The sequence below is a fragment of the Cervus canadensis genome, chromosome 1, assembly GCF_019320065.1.
Source record: "Cervus canadensis isolate Bull #8, Minnesota chromosome 1, ASM1932006v1, whole genome shotgun sequence".
Lineage (NCBI taxonomy): Eukaryota > Metazoa > Chordata > Mammalia > Artiodactyla > Cervidae > Cervus > Cervus canadensis.
The window spans coordinates 118,844,748-118,866,091 of record NC_057386.1 but is presented as its reverse complement, the minus strand read 5'-3'; the positions used below and the strand labels follow the sequence as shown (position 1 = coordinate 118,866,091).

The following is a 21,344-nucleotide window of genomic DNA, read 5'->3' as shown; positions in this document are numbered from 1 at the left end:
GTTCACCCACAAAGCTAAACCCTGAAGTCTGGACCCAGGTGGGCACATTGTACAGATCACAGCAGGCCTCCTCCTTTAACCCTCCTGACAGGTATTATCATCCCCATTTTACAGATAAGGAGACTGAGGAGCACAGGGGTTAAGTGACTCTCCCAAGCTTATCCCTGCAATGCCTTTGTGGTTTCCTCTCCAAGATGGAGAGAAGTTATACCATGACTTATACCCACCTTAGTGGGCTGAGGTGCAAGAGAGGTGAAATTAACCAGGATTACACAGTGATGGTGATATGATGGTGCTTGATGTTCAGTGGCTCAGTCATGTCTGACTCTTTGTGACCCCATGGACTGCAGCATGCCAGGCTTCCCTGACCTTCACCATCTCCCAGAGCTTGCTCAAGCTCACGTCCATGGAGTTGGTGATGCCATCTAACCATCTCGTCCTCTGCTGTCCCCTTATCCTCCTGCCTTCAATCTTTCCTAGCATCAAGGTCTTTTCTAATGAGTCAACTCTTCACATCAGGTAGCCAAAGTATTGGAGCTTCAGCATCAGTACTTCCAATGAATATTCAGGATTGATTTCCTTTAGGATTGACTGGTTTGACCTCTTTGCAGTTCAGGCAAGAATACTCGAGTGGGTTGCCATGCCCCCCTGCAGGGGATCTTCCCAACCCAGAGATTGAACCCATTTCTCTTGTGTCTCCTGTGTTGGCAGGCCGGTTCTTTACCACTAGCACCACCTGGGAAGCCCAATGATGGTAGTGATGATGGTTGAAACTATGAGTCTCTAGTAGGTACTAGGAAATGTGCTCAGCCTTTTACATGTAGAATTTCACTGACTCTCCATAGCATATGTAAGGGAAGTGCCATTAAAAAAAAAAGTGAAGGTGTTAGTTGCTTAGTTGCGTCTGACTCTTTGTGACCCCATAGACTGTAGCCCATCAGGCTCTTCTGCCCATGGAATTCCCAAGGCAAGAATACTGGAGTGGGTAGCCATTCCTTTCTCCAAGGGATCTTTTTGAAAGGGAGGTGCCATATTATGCCCATTTAACTGATGAGGAAGCACATTTATAAGAGATGTGGTGATGTGCCATGTGATGAAGTGAAGTCGCTCAGTCGTGTCCAGCTCTTTGTGACCCCATGGATTGTAGCCTACCAGGCTTCTCTGTCCATGGGATTTTCTAGGCAAGAGTACTGGAGTGGGTTGCCATTTCCTTCTCCATCCAGCTGCTTAATGGTTGAGCTGAAATATGAAAGCAGCTCTGAATGATTCCAAAAGCTAGATCTCTTCAGAAGGAAGAGCAAAGATGGAAGGCAAGCTACATTTTCCTGAGACCTTTTCATTTGAAGAGGGGATAATGCGTTAGTCACCAGAACTGACATCAGTAAATACTCCAGAGGGGGAAGAACGTTCATCATCCAATGTCTCTGGAAAACCTGGATTAGCCACAGCTAACCTGTTTCCTTATGCAGGACTTATCAGAGCCTTTAATACGTTCACATACGTTGTGAATGTCCTAGTGGGAGACAGTGAAGTGGATCCTTGGTGATCCCTAAATCCTTCTTTCCCAGAACTTTTATGGGTATCGTCAGCAAACTTTGAGAGAAGTTTGGCTAAGTCATGAATAGTTGGGTTTCAGACACAATAGTCAATGAAAAGGAACAGTTGGGAGCCAACTTCTCTCACCTGGGAAGAGGTCAGCTGTGGAGTGGGAGAGGGTCAGTATGAAGTCTAGGGGTTCATTACATTATCACGGGGGGCAGAGGTCCTGGCCACACCCTACCCCATAATATTGACAGAAGGTTTCAGAGTAGGAATGGAATTCTCTAGTGGTCATTCTAGATGAGTGGGACAGGCAGAAAGGAATCAGAGCATGCCCGTGAGCCAGAGACAGAAGGCAAAGAAGGGTCCCCTGATCTGGTCTGGGGAGGCTACAGTCTCTTCTCTTCTCCTCTCAGGGTCCCCGCCCTCCCGGTGAAGAACTTGAATGGTACAGGGCCAGTCCACCCGGCCCTGGCAGGTGAGGTCCAGTGGAGGATGGAAAAGAAGGGCGGGGCCCACAAGGTGGCAGCCCCACCAGTCTGCCCACTGACTCCGCCCCTTGGTGGGCGTGGCCCAGAGGGCACATCCCCTACCATTGGGCTATAACTCTGGGGTGGGCGGGGCCCGCAGAAGGCTCTCAACTTGGCTCCAACTTTGGGTGGGGCTGAGTGGGCACCGTCCATGGGATACACCCCATCCACCCATCCGAGGATTCCTGGGTGTACCGGGTTGGCGGAGTCTGGGGAGAGACCCTAAGGGTCCTCTCGACGATGGGAGAGCAGGGTGGACAGGGCCTGGATGAGCACCCCGCCCCCTGACTATCGCTGCCCGGCGTCCCGCAGGGATGACTGGGATCCTGCTCTGCGCCGCGGGGCTGCCCGTCTGCCTGACCCGGGCCCCCAAGCCCATCCTGCACCCACCGCCGGTGAGCAAGAGCGACGTCAAGCCCGTGCCTGGCGTGCCCGGGGTGTGCCGCAAGACCAAGAAGAAGCACCTGAAGAAGAGTAGGCCTCCTAAGCTAGACCCTGACCCCTGAACTAACCTTGCTAACCCATCTGAGCTCTTCTGGCCCCATCCACCACCAACTCCGATTACATAAAACCTCAAGCAACCCCTGACATGTGACTCCCACCAGCTCTTACAGCTTCTGACCCTATCCCTCTGACTGACCCTGTCCTGAGCCATGCCCTCAGGGCTAGACTCGGGGTACAGTCAAGCCCAGCTCAATTCTGTCCTTGCAGGTAAGAACCCTGAAGATGTGGTTCGAAGGTACATGCAGAAGGTGAAGAATCCACCTGATGAGGTGAGCCCCTGAGCAAGGAGGGGGGCGGAGGGCAGGCAGCCTCCCCTCCAGAGATGAAGACCCCAGCACCCCACTCCTTGTGAGGTTCTATGTGTTACAGCTTCTTCTTCCAGTTTGTGGGTTTGCCTTCTCACTGTCTTTACAGCATCTTTTGATAAACACCAATGCTACATTTAACAGACTCACATTTATCAACCTTTTGATAATAGTTTTTGCATCTTATTTTTACCCATATTTTTCCAACAAACGTATTTAAGCTTTGTTTTCAACAGTTAAGTCTTGAATCTGTCTGGAGGGGGTGTGAGGGAGCCATCTCTTCTTCTGCCATGCACCTGAATTCAGTACCTGGGAGTGTCCCCTCCCTTGGACAGATGGAGGCCAGAGAGGGGGCGGCCTGCTGCCCTTGGGGGTGGGGTGAGGGTCTGGCCCCTGCTGAGGGGCAGTGCTGACCTGGGGGTGTCCTGCCCCCCCCAGTCCTCAGTCTCCCTTCTGTGCTCCCCCTGACCCCAGGACTGCACCATCTGCATGGAGCGGCTGGTCACGGCCTCTGGCTACGAGGGCGTGCTTCGGCACAAGGGTGTGCGACCTGAGCTCGTGGGCCGCCTGGGCCGCTGTGGCCACATGTACCACCTGCTGTGCCTCGTGGCCATGTACTCCAATGGCAACAAGGTGGGCTGGCGGGGGGGGGGGGGGGGGGACAGGCAGGAGGGCTGGGGAGGGGCCCGGACGCCTGGGAACCTCACAGCCACGCCCCCTCCCCGCCCCAGGATGGCAGCCTGCAGTGCCCCACCTGCAAGGCCATCTACGGGGAGAAGACGGGCACTCAGCCTCCCGGGAAGATGGAGTTTCACCTCATCCCTCACTCGCTGCCCGGTTTCGCTGACACCCAGACCATCCGCATCGTCTACGACATCCCCACCGGCATCCAGGTGAGCCCTCAGGCCCCTGACTTTGAACTCGGCAGCGGTTCCCCACTGCCGTCTGAGGTTCAAGCCCCCTGCTGCCCCTCCCCACAGGGCCCTGAGCACCCCAACCCAGGCAAGAAGTTCACTGCAAGAGGCTTCCCACGCCACTGCTACCTGCCCAACAACGAGAAGGGCCGGAAGGTGGGTGCCGCGAGGGCAAGGGGGTGTGGGAGCAGGCCAGGGCCCCAGCACTGGGCATAGCCAACTAGTGTGCGTGTGTCTAGCCCTGCCAGTGGCCTCAAAACCTCATTTCATTTAGCAGCCCGCTGAGGTCAAGGTCTTAACACCATTTTAGAGACAAACAAAGCCTCAGCGAGGGCAAGTCATTTGTCCGAGGTCACACAGCGAGGTCACACAGGAGCCTGGATTTGACCCAAGCAGTCTAGACTCTTCACTGCCGCACCAGAAGAGTGTCGGCTTTTACTTTTTGTTTTTCAAAAGAAGTCAGAAATTCTGATTTTCACGTGAAACTTTCAGGTTATTGAATACTGCCAACGAAGGAACGAAGCGGCTATTTAATACAGCGTGAGGTTCAAACCGAACACAGCTGAGGGTCATCAGTTTGAGACTCTTCACCCCAAAGAAATAGGCTGATAACATGGAAAGTGGTTTTACTGGGGGAGCTCAGAGTGGGAGTCAGTCTAGGGAAGGAAGTGAGCACGCTGGGTGGCCACGGAGAATCTTGCAGGGTAACCTCAGGGTGGACGGCGAGGGACTCAAGCCGTGGGCCTGCCGGGCTGCCTGTGACCCTTGCTCGCTCCGCCCCCATTTGCCCCGCCCATTGCCACGCCCTCCAGGTGCTGAGGTTGCTCATCACCGCCTGGGAACGGAGACTCATCTTCACCATAGGGACGTCCAACACCACAGGCGAGTCGGACACCGTGGTGTGGAATGAGATCCACCACAAGACCGAGTTTGGATCCAACCTGACGGGCCATGGCTACCCGGACGCTAGCTACCTAGACAACGTGCTGGCGGAGCTCACAGCCCAGGGGGTGTCTGAGGCTGTGGCCAAGGCCTGAGGTCCGAGGCTACCCACCTTCCCTCCTGCTTTGCCCCTGGTCCGGCACATGCCTCCCTCCGCCCGCCGGGTGTGTCCTGGCGGCCCAGGTTCAGGGCTGGGGAGGAGCCTGCAGGAGGAGCCAGGAGCGTTCCGGGGATTTGGCTGGTAGCAGTTGGGATGATGGGAGGATGGCAGGCCAGCCGGCTTCGACCCTAGCTCTTTGAGAGTGTCGCAAGGGTCTACCGGAAAACATAGCAACCTCCCTACTAAAAAGACAGAGCCCCACCCCCTCACACAAACACACGTGTCCTGTTGAACACATGCACGCACACCCACGTGCCTCTACTTACCCCCAGACTGGGGGGGAAGAGACAGAAAGACCCCTGTGATACCCCATGTGGATTCCCATCTGTGTCTCTATCGCATCTGCATAGGCTTGTCTGCAAGCAGGGGCTCAGGGCTAGCACCTGGGGGCCCAATGGGGCTCCAGGAGAAAAGGGGCCATTTGGGAAGCTCAGTCTCCCCCCATCTCTGCCACCCACTAATGGCCCACGGGGTGGAAGCCCCCAGATTATTCAGCAGTTTTGCAAAAGGGCAGGCCAGGGAGACAGACTAGAAGAATCTTATTTTGTGCTTATGTCTCTTCATCCTTCTGGGACCCTGACCTCCTCCCCTCCCATCCCCAAGCCTATGTCTGTCCCTGATAAAGGCACTGTTTTCCTTTCCTCCCCACCCCATTCTCTCCACCAAATCACTCCCAACATCAAGATCCAAAGGCTGGAGCTTCTGGCTTCAGGAGCGAGACAAAGAGGCCTGGCTTAGGCCAGCAGGTTTAAAAAGCAGACCAGACAGCAAAGAGTCCATTTCCCTTTCCTCGGGAGTGCGCAGTGGGGTGGCTGATAGCCTCGGCCAACCAGGGGCCTGTTGCTCAGGCAACTCACCAGCTCCGCCTCTGTTGATTGGCTGCCATGGTGGAAGTCAGCCAAGATTTAAAGGGACGCCAGCGATTGCTCTTTTGAAAATCTTACCAGTCCCACTGTGGGTGGAGAAATAAATGGTCTTTCTCCTCCTCAACTGGGTCTTTTCCTGTCAAGAAGGGGCGTGGGTGGCTCTGTTTCTGGGGGACTTCAGTCCATCCCATGGGGGAGCTTGCAACAAAATGGTGACCCAGGCCCACTGTCCCTGTCAGGCTCGGGCAGCTGGAGATGGAGGGTCCCCACGCTTCTCTTGTCCTGGGGTGGGCTGGGGGTGTGATGGTGGCGGAGGCAGACCCTCCCAATCCTAGTGCCCAAGAGGGTACAAGTTGAAGTTCTGTTCTCCAGCACAGGTGCAAGGCAATGCACGCAGTTCCTGGGTTCAATGACTAGGAATGAGGAACTCAGGCTGGGAGCCTCCAGGAAACAATGGGGGAGCTGGGAGACGCCGAAATGGCTTGCGGGAACCTCAGAACCCCGGTCTCTGCCCTCGGGGAGGAGGACCAGGTTCTGTCTAGGGAGAGACAAGGACCTGTCCCGGATCTGCAGCAAGTCTCCTATCAACCTCTCACATCCCAGGAGGCTGGGAGGCTGTAGTGGATGCTGCAGCTCCAGGCGACCCCTGCTGGGCACCTTTGGGATAGCACCGCATCTTTCCTGGTCCTTAACGTTTCTGTCCTACCCTCTAGTTACACAAAACAGGAAATGAATATTTGGAGACCCTTCCAATCCTGCCAGTTGGGTGTTCCCCAACATTTTACCTTCTGTGACTCATTCTCAAACAAAAGCTCACCTCAATATAAAATTGCCCAGCCCCGTGATCCTCAAATCTCACGTGCAATCCACATCACCCGTGGAACATGCTGAACACCCCGATGCCTGCCCTCATGCTCCCTCAGATTCTGATTCAGTTGATCCAGGAAGCTGCATTTCCAGTAGATACCCTGAGGATGGGCTGTGGACCACAGTCTGAGAAATCCCTCCCTGTTTCCTACACTATCGCCATGGAACCCATTTTGAAAATCACACATATCAACTCAGTCACTCATTTTATCCAGGGTAAACTGAGGCTCAAAGAGAAGGAAAGAGTCTGGCCTGAGGTCTCTCAGGCTTCAAGGGTCTGAGTCAGGCATACTGGGCTCTTGGCCTCAGTTATTCCTGAGGGCTCCTGATTGTAGAAGCTTGTGGTTAGGATTCTTGGCCAAGGACAGGGTTCAGGAGGATCGATGAGGTTACAGGGATTGGTAGGCATGAAAATAGGAAGGGTTGAGCCCATTTTAGTGCCTATCTGGGGCAACAAGGCCACATGGGCATCAGGGATTCGGGTACAGCTGTATCTAGCAGCTCAGGGCCAGGCTGCCCCTGTCAGTGTGGGTAGAGGCCAGTCCAGTGAAGCAGAGACCTCAAGCTGAGCCAAGTCAGTCAGAGTCCTTATTCCATCCACTCCAGTCTGCCTCAACCCAGAGGGTGAGATTCATTCAGTGCAAGGCTGGTTCCCAGCCAAAAGAGTTCCATGCCTGGGTTCTGGGCTTAGGACACATGGGACTAGGATATCTCTAGGAACCTGCAAGCCACAGCATCAGTGAGGTACAGGACAGCCACGAGGAGATTCCTGGGCCAGGGGATGCTGAGAAGGGCCCACTGGCTCCTTCCTCCTCCTTCCAGGCTGATTCTGGCATCCCCTCAGGGCCTCAGGGGGCCCCAAACCACTTTCCCCTGCTCCTGCTGCTGGAATTCCTCATGGGCTTGGTCCAGGTCTGCGAGCACCTCCAGCAGGCGGGCAGCTGCCTCCCTCTGCCGAGCCAGGGCATCAGTACAGGCCCCTGGGAGAGAGAAGAGGCCATAGGGTTTCAGCCAGGCCATGGCAGGCTGCTCTAGTTCAGATCCAGTGGCTGCCTCAGGCTCCGGATGTGCCTAGGGCCCCGAGAATCCTAAGATGTGCCAGAGCCGCACGTGCAGCTCCCCGACCTGCTGGTGGATTGCAAACTGGAGAGTGGGGTGGGGGTGGGGGGAAGGGGGCACGGAGACTGGGGTCGGAGGTCCTTGGCAAGTTGTGGGAGGTATCAAAGAAGAGAAAGAAAAGGGATTTCCTTATCCCCTTACCTTCCATGGCCCTGGAGCCCTGCTCTGGGTCTGCCTCCAGAGTTGTATGCATGTTGGAATCCTCCAGGAATTTCATCCTGAAAGTTAAGAGGGAGAAAACCAGGCTGGTCCCTGAGTCCCAATCCTGCTCTCGAACCCAGAGATTCTGCTGGTTGAAGGAGACATTACAGGCTCCCACTAAACCATCATCATCGCCATCATCATCACAGCAAACATAGAGTGTCTGATGCTATTCCAAGCCTGTTCCATGTATAAACTCGTTTAATTAGCACAAAACACAGGTGGATACTTGTGGCTCCATGACACAGATGATTGCTGAGACAGAGAGATGTAACTTGCCTAAGGTTGCACAGCATAATAATTGTTACCCTTTATTATTAGAAAGGGTATTATATTTTATGTTTTTATTATATAGAAAGCTAACTATGTGTCCAGGCACTTACAAAGTGCTTTACCTGTATAAGCTCATTCGGTCCTCAGGACAACCCCATGAGGTAAGGACTGTTGGTACCCTAATTTTCCAGACTGAGAAAACTGAGGTACAGAGAAGGTAAGCAACTCGCCCAAGGTCACACAGCCAGTCCAGAACTTGAAACCAGGCAGGCCAGCTTTAGCACTCACACTGTAAGCTGGAACAAATCTCCACCGCTGAGTTACAGTGATCCTGAGGTCAGCCAAGAGGGGCTGGGGACACACATCCACACTTGATGCCTGTGTCTCAGGAGTCCTGGTTATGAAAGGATCTCAAGATCCATGGAACTTCCCTGGCAGCCCAGTGGTTAAGACTCTGAGCTTCCAATGTTGGGGGCAAGGGTTCAATCCCTGGTCGGGGAACTAAGGCCATGTGGCATGGCCAAAGTGGAAAAAAAGAAAAAAGGTCCCAAGATCTAGTTCTGTATTAGAGCCCACCTGAGGACGAAAACAGTCCTCCCCTAGAGCCTGGCCCCACCCAGAAGCTCATCAGAGGCACATGGGAAGAATGAACCGGTGATCATGGAGAGGACACAGTGACGTGGGTTGCGAGATGGGACCCACCTGAGCCGGTCCCGCCCCAGAAGCAGCTGCCGATACACCATCTGGGTCTCAGCATCAGGATCCAGTGGGTCACTCCAGTCCCCCAGGGTGACGGCCGAATGCGTGCGGCTGCAGCCAGAAGCTGGGGCGACACAGCGACATCATCTGTAACTTTGCATTCCCCTTCCAGAAGCCTCCATGGCCAAGCCCTGCCCCTTAGACTTCTAAAACCACTCTTCAAACCTACTGCTTCCTTCCAGCCACACTGCCTCTGCCTTCACCCAACAGAGCAATAGCCTTGCTTCTCTCCATGCCCCTCCCACACTCTAGGCTCAGCCACACAGACCTTTCTCGATCCTTCAGCCTGTCTTTGCTCTGCCTGAAACACTCTTTCTTCCTCGTCCCTTTCTCCAACTTCACTACTTAACTCTTACTCTTCTCACAGGTCATACTTGAGCCGCACCTCCTCCAGGAAGCCCTTCTTGCTGTCCTACCCTGGGGCTGGGCCAGAGGGGTTCACTGGCATCTCAAAAGCCTCATCTTGGCACTTGTAACACTGTATTACAATTGTCTGGTTATTCATTTATTTTCCTGAGAACAAGCCTGGCATTTGGTAGGCACTTGAAAAAAAGTATCTGTGTGCCAGGCAGTGTTCTAATTGCTTTGCATATATCAACTTATTTAATCCTCACAGCAACCCTACAAGGTGGGCATTATCATCAGGCCCATTTTACACTTGAGGAGACTAAGGCAGAGAGAGGTTAAGTAACTTGCTCAAGGCTGCAGGGCCAGCCCAGGCGGAGGTGGGACACCCTGTGATTGACAGGTGTGGAGGGCGGAGCCTGAGTCCGCCCTGCCTCCTCACCTGAGCGCTTGGCCTGGAGACAACAGGTCCAGTGCCCGCTGCGGAAGGCACCGGGGTGGCAGGAAGCCAGCTTGTCCGGGTTGGGGGCGCTGGCCTTGCGCAGGGCCGACACCCATTGGTTGAGCTCGTTCACATTCTGCGGGGAGATGGAGGAGCAGTCAGAGATGGGTTGGGAGCCCAAAGGCGCCCTCTTCTCCCCAATCCTGGCGGCGCCTCACCTTGCACTGGAGGTAGGTGGTGTGCAGCGCCCCTGCGCCGTCCTGCGTCACCACCTGCATCACGTGCGGCAGCTGGAAGGCGCCCTCGTCCACGCGCTCCACGGCTCGGATGTGCGACACGGGGATGGAGGAGCGCATCTGGGAGAGAGGACTGTCGCTGCAGGGCGGGCTAGGGACAGGGGCCAGGGAGACCGGGCTCGGGGACAGCTTTCCTGTGGGTGTGTGCATCCGGCGGTGTGTTCCGGCATGGGGACAGTCAGCTTTGTGCATCTGTCCTATGTGTGTGTCCACTTGGCGGCCCTGTGAGTCCCGCAGTCTTGGCCCATCATTCTCAGTGATAACTTCTCTGGGCATCAGTTTCCATCATCACCACCATCACCATGGCAACCCCTGCTACTGCACTTGGGATGTGGTTCTAAGCGCTCTACGTTTACCAACTTATTTTATCATGACAACAGATTTCTGAGGCTGGGTCTATCATTTCTCCCAATTTACAGATGAGAAAACTGAGGCATAAGAGAATAAAGGACCCTTCAGAGGCCACTCAGCTGGTGGAGCCAGAAATGGAGCCCAGGGAGTTGAACTCTAGAATCTACACTCTGCTGATAAAGTAGAAAGAATAAGTGTAGGCACCATCTCCAGTGGTAGCTTTTATGATTTGCGGGTGTGCAGACACAGAAATGGGTAGATCCCCGTGGGTGTCTCAGTTTGAGCTAGACTTGAATGGCAGCCCCATGAGAGCAGGGAGTTTGTGTTTTGTTTATTGCATTATCTCCAGCACTAGAACACTGCATGGTACACACTAGGTACTCGATAAGTGCTTGATGGGTGAATGGATGGGTGAATGAATGCCTGGACATGAGTGCATATACCTCTGGATGAGAGATCCAATTTTCTATGAGCCTCTATGGTACGTAGGTGCATGGGTAGTTCAATGGTAGAATTCTTGCCTGCCACGCGGGAGGCCCAGGTTCAATTCCCAGCCCATGCAGCCACAGCATCCCCTTTGGGCTTCCCAGGTGGGGTTAGTAGTAAAGAACCTGCTTGCCAATGCAGGAAACAAGAGAGACTCAGATTTGATCCCTGGGTCAAGAAGATCCCCTAGAGGAGGGCATGGCAACCCACTCCAGTATTCTTGCCTGGAGCATCCCATGGGCAGAAGAGCCTGGCGGGCTGCCGTCTATAGGCTAACACAAGAGTCGGACAAGACCAAAGCGACTTAGCATGCATGGTATGAGGGCAGAGACCTGCCTGGAAACAGCTGAGGAGGGCTAAGCATCGTCCCTGCCCTGGGAGTGTCCACATCTGGGCGGGTACGTCCCAGCCACCACAGATGCACATGCTGAAGACTGTCTGATGGTGCCTGTAGGTGTTTGCCTGTCCCTGTTCTGTGCCCACCTGGACCCACAGGTGTAAGCAGAGCCTGGCCTTAGAATTTGAGTTTGCTAAGCTGCCTTGGGACCTTGGGCAAGTCTTTGTCCCCTCCTGGGCCTCCGTATCCCCCTGGGTACAAAGAGGCAGCTCTGTGAGGGAGGCCACTGTGGAAGTCCCCCCACCGCGGGCTGGAGCCCCACCTGCCACTCGGGACTCTTGGAGTAGGAGAGCGTCTCCCCGCTGAGCCGGAAGTAGCGCTTCTTGAAGGCAAAGCGTGTGGCCAGGCCGGCGGGCTCCTCCTTGCGCTTGAGCAGGTAGCCTTCTCGGACGGTCACTGAAGGCGGGACCAGGGCCCTGGCTGGGCCCCCAGCCTCTGGAAAGTGGAGAGGGGGGACTTAGAACCCTTCCACCTTCCGAGGGTCTCCTGGAGGAGCGGGATTCTCGGCTCCCCGAGAGGCGGGAGGATGAGTAAGATGGACTGTACTTTCTCCATAGGGAATGGTATTACTGAGGGCTGGGGTAGGGAATGGGGGTGGCAGGGAGTGGGAGCCCCAAAGTTGGCCTTGGTGATCCCCTTCCAACTTGAGGGGTGTACAGGCACCAGCAGGAGTCAGTCCAGGGAGTAAGGGCCCTGGATCTAGCTACCCTTAGGGAGTCCAGACACAGGCCCTCCCACCCCCGGCATACAGGGACCCCACCAGGTCACAACCAGGCCCCCACATTCCCACAGGGTGCTCCTAGGTGATTCGGACCCAAGTATCTCATGACCTGGCCCCACATTATGATATAGACTCGTCCCTAACTCCTCTGCTTAAAACCATCCCATGGGGAGTTCCCTGGGGGTCCAGTGGTTAAGAAGCCACCTGCCAATGCAGGGAACACAACCTGGATTCCTGGTCGGGGAACGAAGATTCTGCATGCCGCGGAGTAACTAAGCCCGCAGGCCACAATTACTGAGCCCACATGCCACAACTAGAGAGAAGCCCTCGTGTCACAACTAAGACCTGACGCAGCCAAATAAATAAATACTTAAATATTAACAAAATAAAACTACCCTGTGGTTCCACTTCACTCCAGGTAAGAGCCAAAATGCTTCCAGCAACCCCACATGACCTGCCCCCTCACCGCTCCTCCACTCCCTCTCGTTCATTCTTCTTCACTGCCCCCCCGCCCCGCCGCACTGTCCACCCCAGGGCCTTTGCACATCCTGTCCCCATCCCGAAACACTTTCCCAGGATCCTCACTGCTTGCTCTCTGTCCTCATTCAGGTCTTTGCTCTAATATCACCCTGGGGAGGCCATTCCTGGCCACCCTCTCTAAAAGGCTGATCTGCCACCCCCAGCCCAATATTCCCTTCCCTCCTTTATTTTTATTCCTTAGCACTTATCTCTCCCTAACACACCACATGATTTGCTAACTCATCTTGTTTACTGCCGGTTGTCTCCACCAGAATAAAACTTCCACATGAGCAGGAACTTCTGTCTCATCCACTGCTGTGTCCCCAGACCCTAGAATGGTGTCTAGAACATTTTTAGCAGGCACTTAATAGATTTCTGCCAGTGGAGTGAGTACCATGCCATGATCCCCTCTCACATCTCCACAGGGGCTGAAACAGTCTGGAGGGCCTGTATCTGTTCATCCCTGGGCCATATGCCAGGAAGGGTTTGCTGACTGACTAGCTGACCCACAGGTGCACAGTCTCAGTGAGTGCTGGGGTTGTGGAGGGGTGGCAGACGGGTAGGTCCTGAGGGTCCCGTAAAGTGACAAGTTGGCTGTGGCAAGGCCATGGGAACTCACCCGCCTTCCCATCCACGTCCACCAGCTGGTCCAGGAAGTCTCTCACCCTGGAAATACTCTGCAGCAGGAAGGGGTGTAGGGGGGCCATCCATAGCTCCTTGCCCTGGCCCAGCTGCTGGCCTAGATTTCCGATGCTCTGCACAGCCTGGAGCAAAGAAGCAGGGGGTGCTGCCAGGGCCAAGGTCACTGCAGCGGGGAAGGGCCTCTGTGGACCCAGAGAGGAGCCCCAGAGTCCTGGCTGCCAACTCAGTGCTCAACAAAAGGAGAAAGTAATAGAAGCACCTGCCTGAAAAGACATCTGTTCCTCTCTGTGCACAGATGTGTATCCCCAGTGCTTTTATTCTATCCCCCATCTAGAACCCAGATAACCTCATTCAGGACTGCTTGATCTCATCATACATACCTGAGCCCATCAGAACCTCCAAATGTGGCCCCTCTGTGAATGATGGTCTGATTCATACTAGAGTGTAAATGACTGCTAGCCTGCTTCCCACCTTCCCCCAGAAGGGGAGGGGTTTCATTCCAAAGAGGGAATTGAGAGCAAAAAGAAAGCCTTCACACTCAGGATGAAAAGCTGGGACTTCCCCCTCATGATCCAGTGGCTAAGACTCCATGCTTCCAGTGTAGGGGGCCCCAGGTTCAATCCCTGATCAGGGAACTAGATCCCACATGCCACAACTAAGAGTTTGCATGCTGCAACTAAAGATCCCACATGGCACAACTAAGACTTGGCACAGCCTAATTAATTTTTAAAAAGCTGAAGGTGCCACGTCAAACAGATGTCTCTGGGTCTCACTTGGGTCTTCCATGGGTCTGGCCTCCCAGTTTGGTCCTCCCACGCTCCTCCCTGGCTAAGAACACCCAGGATCTGGGAGGGGGTGGAGCCCTCCACTGCCTGCACCTTGGCAAGCAGCAGCAGTGAGCGGCTGGTCTGGGGATCCGCGTGCTGGTCCCGGAGGTCAAACAGCTTCGGGGTGAGGATGGCAGGTGCGAAGAATCGCAGGAAGAGAAAGCCGCTTATGGCCAGGTACTTCACGTCCTGCGGAGAGGAGCAGCAGGTGAGGGGTGTCCTCCAAACCCACTTCCCAGTCGGGGAAACTGGGACAGCAAGGACAAGGGATCGGTGGTTCTGGGAGAAGAAGTAGAAGGGGACAAGGCTCAGGAGGCCATCCTGTCTGCCAAGGAGGCTTTTCTTCTCTGGGCCTCAGTTTCCCCACCTGGAAAATGGAGTGATAATACCATTTCTGCACCTTCAGACTTAGCCAAACATCCTCAGAGTCTGCTCTGTGCCAGGCACTGTGCAAAGGGCACAGGAGGCGTCATCATTATTCCCGATTTACAGCTGAGGAAGCAGAAGCTCAGAGATGTCAACTGACTTGCCCCAGGTCACGCAGCTGGTGAGCAGAGGAAGCAGGATTCAAACCCAGATCTGTGATTTCTGATCATGAATAGCAACAGGCCAGATATTTCTCCATGTATTTGCTTATTTAATACTCACCCTTGGAGGTTCTGTGTCTCCATTTTACAGAGGAAGCAACTGAGACCCAGAGAGGGAAGGTCACTTGCCTAAGGTCACACAGCAATAAGTGGCCGAGCCAGGATTTGAACCCAGGCAGAATTTGAACTCTGCTCTTCATCACACTGTCCTGCATTCAATACTAGCTACTGGGTGTCAAAAACTAAGTCTGCACTGTCATGATTATTCCTCAAGCAATCCATGGGGTAGTACTACTATCCCCATTTTCCAGATGAAGAAACTGAGGCTTGGTAGCAAACCCAGTTCAGCTGGCTCCCTGCACAACCACCAGTCCCAGCCTCTGCCCTCCACAAATTGTAAAGCATGGTGCCCCTTCGTGTGAGACCCAGGCCTGGGCCACCTGCACATAAGGCTGGTTCCCCCAGCTCCAGAGGGGACTTGGGAAGAGGCATGTCTCTCTCCTGGGCACTGACCCCCTCCAAATGGCTCCTCACCTACCCATCACACTCACCAAGCTATATTTAGCCCCCGAGAATATGCTGCAGCGTTTATTTAGGGGTTGTATTCACACATAAAACAATACCCTCTCTGGGTATGTGCCAACTTTCCAGGGCACCTCTGCATTGACACTGAGCGTTGCCAGAAGCTGGGTCCCTGGAGCTGCTCAGAGATGGGGGAGGAGGTCCCACAGATCTGGAACCCCAAACTGCCCCCAGGCTGCCCCCCACCTCAGCCTGCCACATTCCTGGGTAACTTTAGCCTTTGATGTCAGCTCATTAACTTCCTCCTTTCGTGAGAAGGAAGGACCAGGTGTCAGAGTGGCAGAGACAGGGTTTGCTTGGGTCCCTCTGACCCCCTCCATCTTCGTGGGCATGAGGAAGTCTCTGTTCCCTGCCCGCAGCCATTGCTCACTGGGGGACACTTGGGTGTCATGGATCGGGGCTCCTCCCACAAGGGCCAGGCTGTCTGGGGAGCTGGGCTCCCGCTTCCCCCAACCCCACCCCGGATGTGTCCCACTTAGCACCTCCTCCAGCGGCCCAGGCAAGAGCCCCACAGTGTGGGGTGTAAATCAGCCTCATCCCAGTTGGAGGCCCAGGCTCAGGTCTGAGGAGGAGGATGAGGGGAGGAGGGAGAGATTCCCCCCTGGGAGTCTGGAGGCTGAGCCTTGAGTCCACAACTCTTAGCCAAAGCACCTCACCTCTCTGGGCCTCAGTTTCTTCCTCTGTAAAATGGGATAATACTGGCACCCACCTCACAGGGTGGATGTGAAGACTAGATGAGGTAATAAATATACAAAACAAAGTCTGACCCCTAGTCAGGGCAGTATATAGTGTTGTTGTGGTGGTTGTTTGGTCACTCAGTCATGTCTGACTCTTTGCAACCTCATGGACTGTAGCCCGCCAGGCTCCTCTGTCCGTGGGATTCTCCGGGCAAGAATACTGGAGGGGGTTGCTGTGTTCTCCAGGGGATCTTCCCAACCCAGGGATGGAACCTGCGTGTCCTGCATCTCCTGCATTGGCAGGCAGATTCTTTACCACTAAGCCACCAGGGAAGTCCCAATATATGCAGTGCTAGCTGCTGCTTTTATTATCATCCTCATCATCACCACTGTTATCACCCCTGGGCCCCAGATCCTGCCAGAACACTGTCCCCACTTCTGCCAAGACACACAGCCCCTCAGGGTGGGCAGCCCAGGCTCTGTCCCGCTCCTCCCCTGCCTCTCCCTGCGGCCCTGGCCAAGCCACTGCCCCTCCTCAGCCTCAGTCTCCCCATCTGCCCAATGGGACCGCCTGGCCCACCTCATGCTCCGCCTGGGGAAAACGCTCCTCCACGCGCTGGCGCAGCTGCTTGAAGGCGAGGCGCATGGCGGGCGGGCAGCGCCCCACGGAGCCCACAATGGCGTCCACGATAGGCCCCAGGTAGCCCGTCAGCAGCCCCAGGCTGGCCTCCCGCACATGTTCCTCGGAGGGTGCACCCTTGAAGGAGATTCTCCTGGAGAAGCAAGTGGAGGGTTGTGACTCAGAACCCAGCATCTGCCCACTCAAAACCCTCTACTGGCCCCTACTAAGCTCAGAGAGCACCCACCTTCCCATCCCTTCTCCATGGCCTCCCCTCCTACTGGTCCATTCCCGCTGCGGGGAGTCACCTCCTCAAAGAGGACGTCTCTCCCCCACTGCTCACCATCACGGACCCGGGTTCCCTGCATTTTCAGTGCAGACCCGCCAGACTGCACTGCTGCCCCAGGACCTTTGCACTTGCTGTTTCCCCTGCCTGGAACATCTTCCAGCAGACCTGCACACGACTCCTTCCCTCACCTTCTCCAAGCTTAGACTCCACATCCCTTTCTCTGTGAGGCTGTCCCTGTGACCTCCCTATGGAATATCACAAGCCCCTCCCCTGCTTCTGGCTCTTCCCATGACCCTCCCTCACTTTACTTCCCCCCATTTCACTAATCACCTGCAAGAACCTTCTTTAGTTTATTAATATTACCTGTCTCCCCCCAAAAGACAGATTTGTGTCCATTTGTTTCCTGATACAAACTCAGCGTTCAGCCTAGTGCTTGGCACATACATGCATGTGTGTGTGTTGGGGGGGATGCGCTCAGTCACTCAACTGTGTCCAACTTTTTGCGACCCCATGGACTATAGCCCCCCAGGCTCCTCTGTCCATGGACTTCTTCAGGCAAGAATACTGGAGTGGATAACCATTCCCTTCTCCAGGGGATCTTCCTGACACAGGGATCGAACCCAGGTCTCCTGCATTGCAAGCGTATTCTTCTGAGCCACCAATGTCACCTTAAGTAGCCTGATTGTTCCCATTTAACAGATGAGGAAACTGAGGCTCAGAGAAGTCCCCTTGCCAATAGGTGGCAGAACATAGATTAGAACTCAGGGCTGCCAGTTCCAGAGTCTGTCTGCACCCTGCCCTGCCCAGTCCCCAGATGCCCCTGTTCCCTGCAGGCACCCGCTGAGTCCCACTGTCTTTGCCAGCTGTCCTGGGAAAAGCCCTGGCCTTGGGGTTTCACAGATGGACTCTGCCCTTCTATTCAGGGGCTGCATTCAAATCCCCACTTGGCAACTTCCCAGCTGTGCAGCCTTAGGCAGGTAACCTCCCCTCTCTGAGGCTGTTTCCTTGTCTGTAAAAAGGGGTCCTAATGCCTGCTTCTGGGTGGTCAGAAGGGGTGGGCAGCACTTGCTGGGCAATGTCCAAAGAGAAGGAAAGAACCTCTCCTGTTTCCACCATGGTCCCCTGTGGACTGCCCAGCAGCCAACTCTGATGGCTTGGTAAGAACAAGCCCACCTGCCTGAGCTGGAGGAAAAAAATGTCCTGGAAAGAAAAGAGGAGCCCAGGAGACATGGAATGACCCCCCAACCCCGTCATTGCCCTGCCCCCTAACCCCATGACATCAAGCACTGCAGCAGGCCAACCCCTCCACAGACCCTCCCCCAAGGGCCTCAGCCACCACCAAAATAATAGAAATATTAGTACTTCCGGAGTACTGGTTAGTGCTGGGCTTCGTGTGTATGACTAAGTTCATTCTCCCGATAGCCCATCAGGTAGATATTCACGAGGCTTGAAATAACCTGCCCACCAGTAATGGCAGAGCTGGGATTTGAACCCAGGGCGCTCACGTCTCAGAGTCCCGCCTGGAACCACCGCACCACACAGTCTAAGGGGCTGGCTGCTCTCAGGGGAGGCTGTGAGACTGTAGAACTAGCGCTCCCGAGCAGGAAGAGGGGTGGGGTGGCAGAAGGCACAGACCGGGCCCGACAGGTCTGCCAGGCAGACGGGGGGTTGTGGCGGGTTCACCCCTCAGGTCCGGCTCACCGGGTGCGGCCCAGGTCCATCTTGCAGGGATCCAGCTCCATGTACTTCCTCTCCTCGAAGACGCGGTTGATCACTGGCCTCAGGACCTCATGCAGATAGGGCATGCCCACGAGCTGGGGGCAGGGGGCACCATACAGGGCGGGGCTGAGGGCAAGGCCGGGGTGTGCCCATGAGCTGGGGGCGGGGGGGCCATGCAGGGAGACGTTCAGAGAGAGGCGGGGGGCCTGCCCCTGGGCTGTGCTGGGGGTGCAACTCAGGGCGAGGCCAGCCACCAGCCCCCCAGTTTGGCTGCCCAGGACCACCTGAGGTCAGCCAAGCTCTGGGCTCCGAGTAAGCACTGGGAAGGGAGTCCCCGTGAGGAAACGGCCGCTGGACCGCCCACCAGCCCCCCAGGCCTTCACCTACTCACCTTCATAAACTGTTCCATTGACTTGGACGCCAGGGAGTTAGAACGGAAGAGGGTGTTGGGGTCAGCTGAGAGGACAGAGAGAAGCGTTTGCTGGGATGTAGGGGGCTGGATCCATCTCACCACCCCCACCCAAGGTTGGGAGGGGGCAGTGGTCATGATCTTTCCGGCCGCAGGAATCAAGGAGATCTGCCACATCAACTCCTTTCACGTTACAAAGGCCCAGAGTGGTTAAGTGAGCTGCCTAAGGTCACACAGCACATGAGTAGTAAAACCGGGTCCTGAACCCAAGACCATGCTCCCAGCTGGCTGGGGGTTCCCAGCCCCTGTCGCCCCAACACACAAAGACACAGCAGCCCCTGCCGTCTGCCTGAGCTCCCCAGTTCTCTCTCAGAGACCCTCTGCAGACCCGTCCTTGGGGAGTGATGCCTGGGGGTGGTCATGCAGGCAACTCACTGGTCCGTGCCACCTCGCGTCGGGTGAGATAGTCCAGAAAGGGTCCAGTCAGGCCCTGGCCCAGAAAGAGCTTCACCAGCTTGGTGGCCAGCTCCTGGCGGCAGTCCCCCGAGGTCAACTCCTCCAGGACAGCCAAAGGGCTGGCGGCATCCTCCTGCACAAGGACAGGAGGCAGGAGAGGTGGCCTGGGGCCCTGGGACCCCAAAACAGAAGAGCTCAGCTAGACATCCCTAAAGCAGAGGGTGGCCATGACCCAGATCCCCCCCACACACACCCCCAGTGACGCACTCACCTCTGCCGGCCCCAGCACCGACTCCATGAGCAGCTCCCTGAGCGGCTGGTAGTACTGTGAGGGCAGGACACAGTCCTCGGTCAGACGCACCTTCAGCCTCAGAGCACCCAAGCTGCCGCTGGCCGGGGCCAGAACACAGGAAAAGGAACATAAGTATGTATGGGCAGGTGCAGAGAGCCCAGAGAGGCAGGTGTGAGCGCCGGTGAAGAGCATGGATAATTGTCAAACAAGACAGGTATGGGCAGGTGTGAACAGGTGTGGGCAGTATAAACAGGGGTGAACAGATATCAACAGGTATAAACAGGAATGGACATGGGCAGGCAGTGTAAACAGATCCGGCCAATGTAGAAAGTTGAGGCCAGTGTAAACACAGGTATACAGGAACGGATGGTGTGAACAGGTGTGTGGACAGGTGTGGAGGGACCAGAAATCCTGCACCCACATCAGATTCAACTGATGTGTTTGCAGGTGGATGGGAATAAGGTGAACTCATTTGGACACATGTAAACGCACATGGTGAGACATTCAGTAAGCGTTTGTTAAATGAATGAAGGGACGTGGTGATGGCGTGTGGGCTGACGTGGGCGCCCATGAGGCCTGGCCCGCAAGCGGAAGACGGAACCCAACATGCTTCCAGCCCAGCCTCCTCCCACTGTACCCACATTTACCCAGAACCCTCCTCTGCTCTGGGAAAGGGCTGGAGGCGGAACCAGCCATTGGGCGGGTTGTGTTGCAGGACCTGTGGGGGGAACTCCACCTGTGGGGCGACACACAGACCCTCAGCAGAGCTCTGCCCTGCTGGGCCCTGGAAGAAGAGTTGGGCTGCCCACCCAAGGAGGGGTGGCAAAGCCCACCCAGGGTCAGCTCCTCCTCCCCCACCGTGTTCTATCAACACAACGATGGCGACACTCTGTCCCCCAGTCCCCGATTATTAGCTCTTGCCAGGGCACTGAAGGCCTCCAGGGAACACTTAATCTACAATTGAGGAAACTGAGGCTCAGAAAGGTGAAGTGACTTGCCCAAGGTCACACAGCGACTAGAGATAGCATGTCTGGAGTGAGTGTATTTTCAGCTCCATTGAGGGACAAAACTTGCATCTATCAAAAGGCTTAAAGATAGTCTAGAAGGTCAAGTCCCACCCTCCCTCTCTCTTTAAATAACAACTTTATACATATATAATTTATATCCCATATAATTCACCAATTTAAAGTAATTCAGTGGTTTTTAGTATATTCACAGTTTGTGCAACTACCACCACTAATTTCAGACCATTTACTATCAGCTACTCTGGCCAAAGAAAGCCTATATCCATTAGCAAATACTCCCCATCCTCCAGTCCCTGGCAACCACTAATTTTTCTGTCTTTATAGATTCTCTTGTATTTAACTTATATGCGGAGTACATCATGAGAAAGGCTGGGCTGGAAGAAGCACAAGCTGGAATCAAGATTGCCAGGAGAAATATCAATAACCTCAGATATGCAGATGACACCACCCTTGTGGCAGAAAGTGAAGAACTAAACAGCCTCTTGATGAAAGTGAAAGAGGAAAGTGAAAAAGTTGGCTTAAAGCTCAACATTCAGAAAACTAAGATCATGGCATCCGGTCCCATCACTTCATGACAAATAGATGGGGAAACAGGGGAAACAGTGGAAACAGTGACTGACTTTATTTTTTGGGGCTCCAAAATCACTGCAGATGGTGACTGTAGCCATGAAATTAAAAGACACT

The 21,344-nt window shown here is 54.9% G+C and overlaps 2 protein-coding genes and 1 non-coding gene across 9 annotated transcripts in view; 2 read left to right on the top strand and 1 right to left on the bottom strand.

Moving 5' to 3' along the window:
* The window catches only part of DTX1 (deltex E3 ubiquitin ligase 1), a 38,987-nt gene extending 33,103 nt beyond the window's left edge, over positions 1–5,884 (top strand). The window contains exons 4-10 of the mRNA XM_043439736.1: positions 1,956–2,017; positions 2,382–2,543; positions 2,781–2,842; positions 3,353–3,511; positions 3,610–3,771; positions 3,859–3,948; positions 4,605–5,884. Coding sequence (XP_043295671.1) covers positions 1,956–2,017; positions 2,382–2,543; positions 2,781–2,842; positions 3,353–3,511; positions 3,610–3,771; positions 3,859–3,948; positions 4,605–4,829 — 922 coding nt within the window. The 3' untranslated portion in view covers positions 4,830–5,884. The remainder of the gene's footprint in view (positions 1–1,955; positions 2,018–2,381; positions 2,544–2,780; positions 2,843–3,352; positions 3,512–3,609; positions 3,772–3,858; positions 3,949–4,604) is intronic.
* Positions 5,885–6,819: 935 nt separating this feature from the next.
* RASAL1 (RAS protein activator like 1) overlaps positions 6,820–21,344 on the bottom strand; it is a 31,431-nt gene continuing 16,906 nt past the window's right edge. For 5 of the 7 annotated variants that reach the window (XM_043439724.1, XM_043439733.1, XM_043439720.1 and 2 more), the window contains 14 exons: positions 20,283–20,371; positions 19,615–19,732; positions 19,323–19,515; positions 18,870–18,934; positions 18,461–18,573; positions 16,432–16,624; positions 14,057–14,194; positions 13,156–13,300; positions 11,559–11,731; positions 9,985–10,122; positions 9,767–9,902; positions 8,923–9,043; positions 7,888–7,964; positions 6,820–7,607 (listed from right to left, as the gene is read on the bottom strand). In XM_043439724.1, coding sequence (XP_043295659.1) covers positions 7,468–7,607; positions 7,888–7,964; positions 8,923–9,043; positions 9,767–9,902; positions 9,985–10,122; positions 11,559–11,731; positions 13,156–13,300; positions 14,057–14,194; positions 16,432–16,624; positions 18,461–18,573; positions 18,870–18,934; positions 19,323–19,515; positions 19,615–19,732; positions 20,283–20,371 — 1,839 coding nt within the window. In that variant the 3' untranslated portion in view covers positions 6,820–7,467. The remainder of the gene's footprint in view (positions 7,608–7,887; positions 7,965–8,922; positions 9,044–9,766; positions 9,903–9,984; positions 10,123–11,558; positions 11,732–13,155; positions 13,301–14,056; positions 14,195–16,431; positions 16,625–18,460; positions 18,574–18,869; positions 18,935–19,322; positions 19,516–19,614; positions 19,733–20,282; positions 20,372–21,344) is intronic. The other 2 variants (XM_043439732.1, XM_043439731.1) reach the window with 1 other exon arrangement.
* TRNAG-GCC lies at positions 10,905–10,975 on the top strand. The gene has a single exon. It is a non-coding gene; the product is annotated as a tRNA-Gly (tRNA).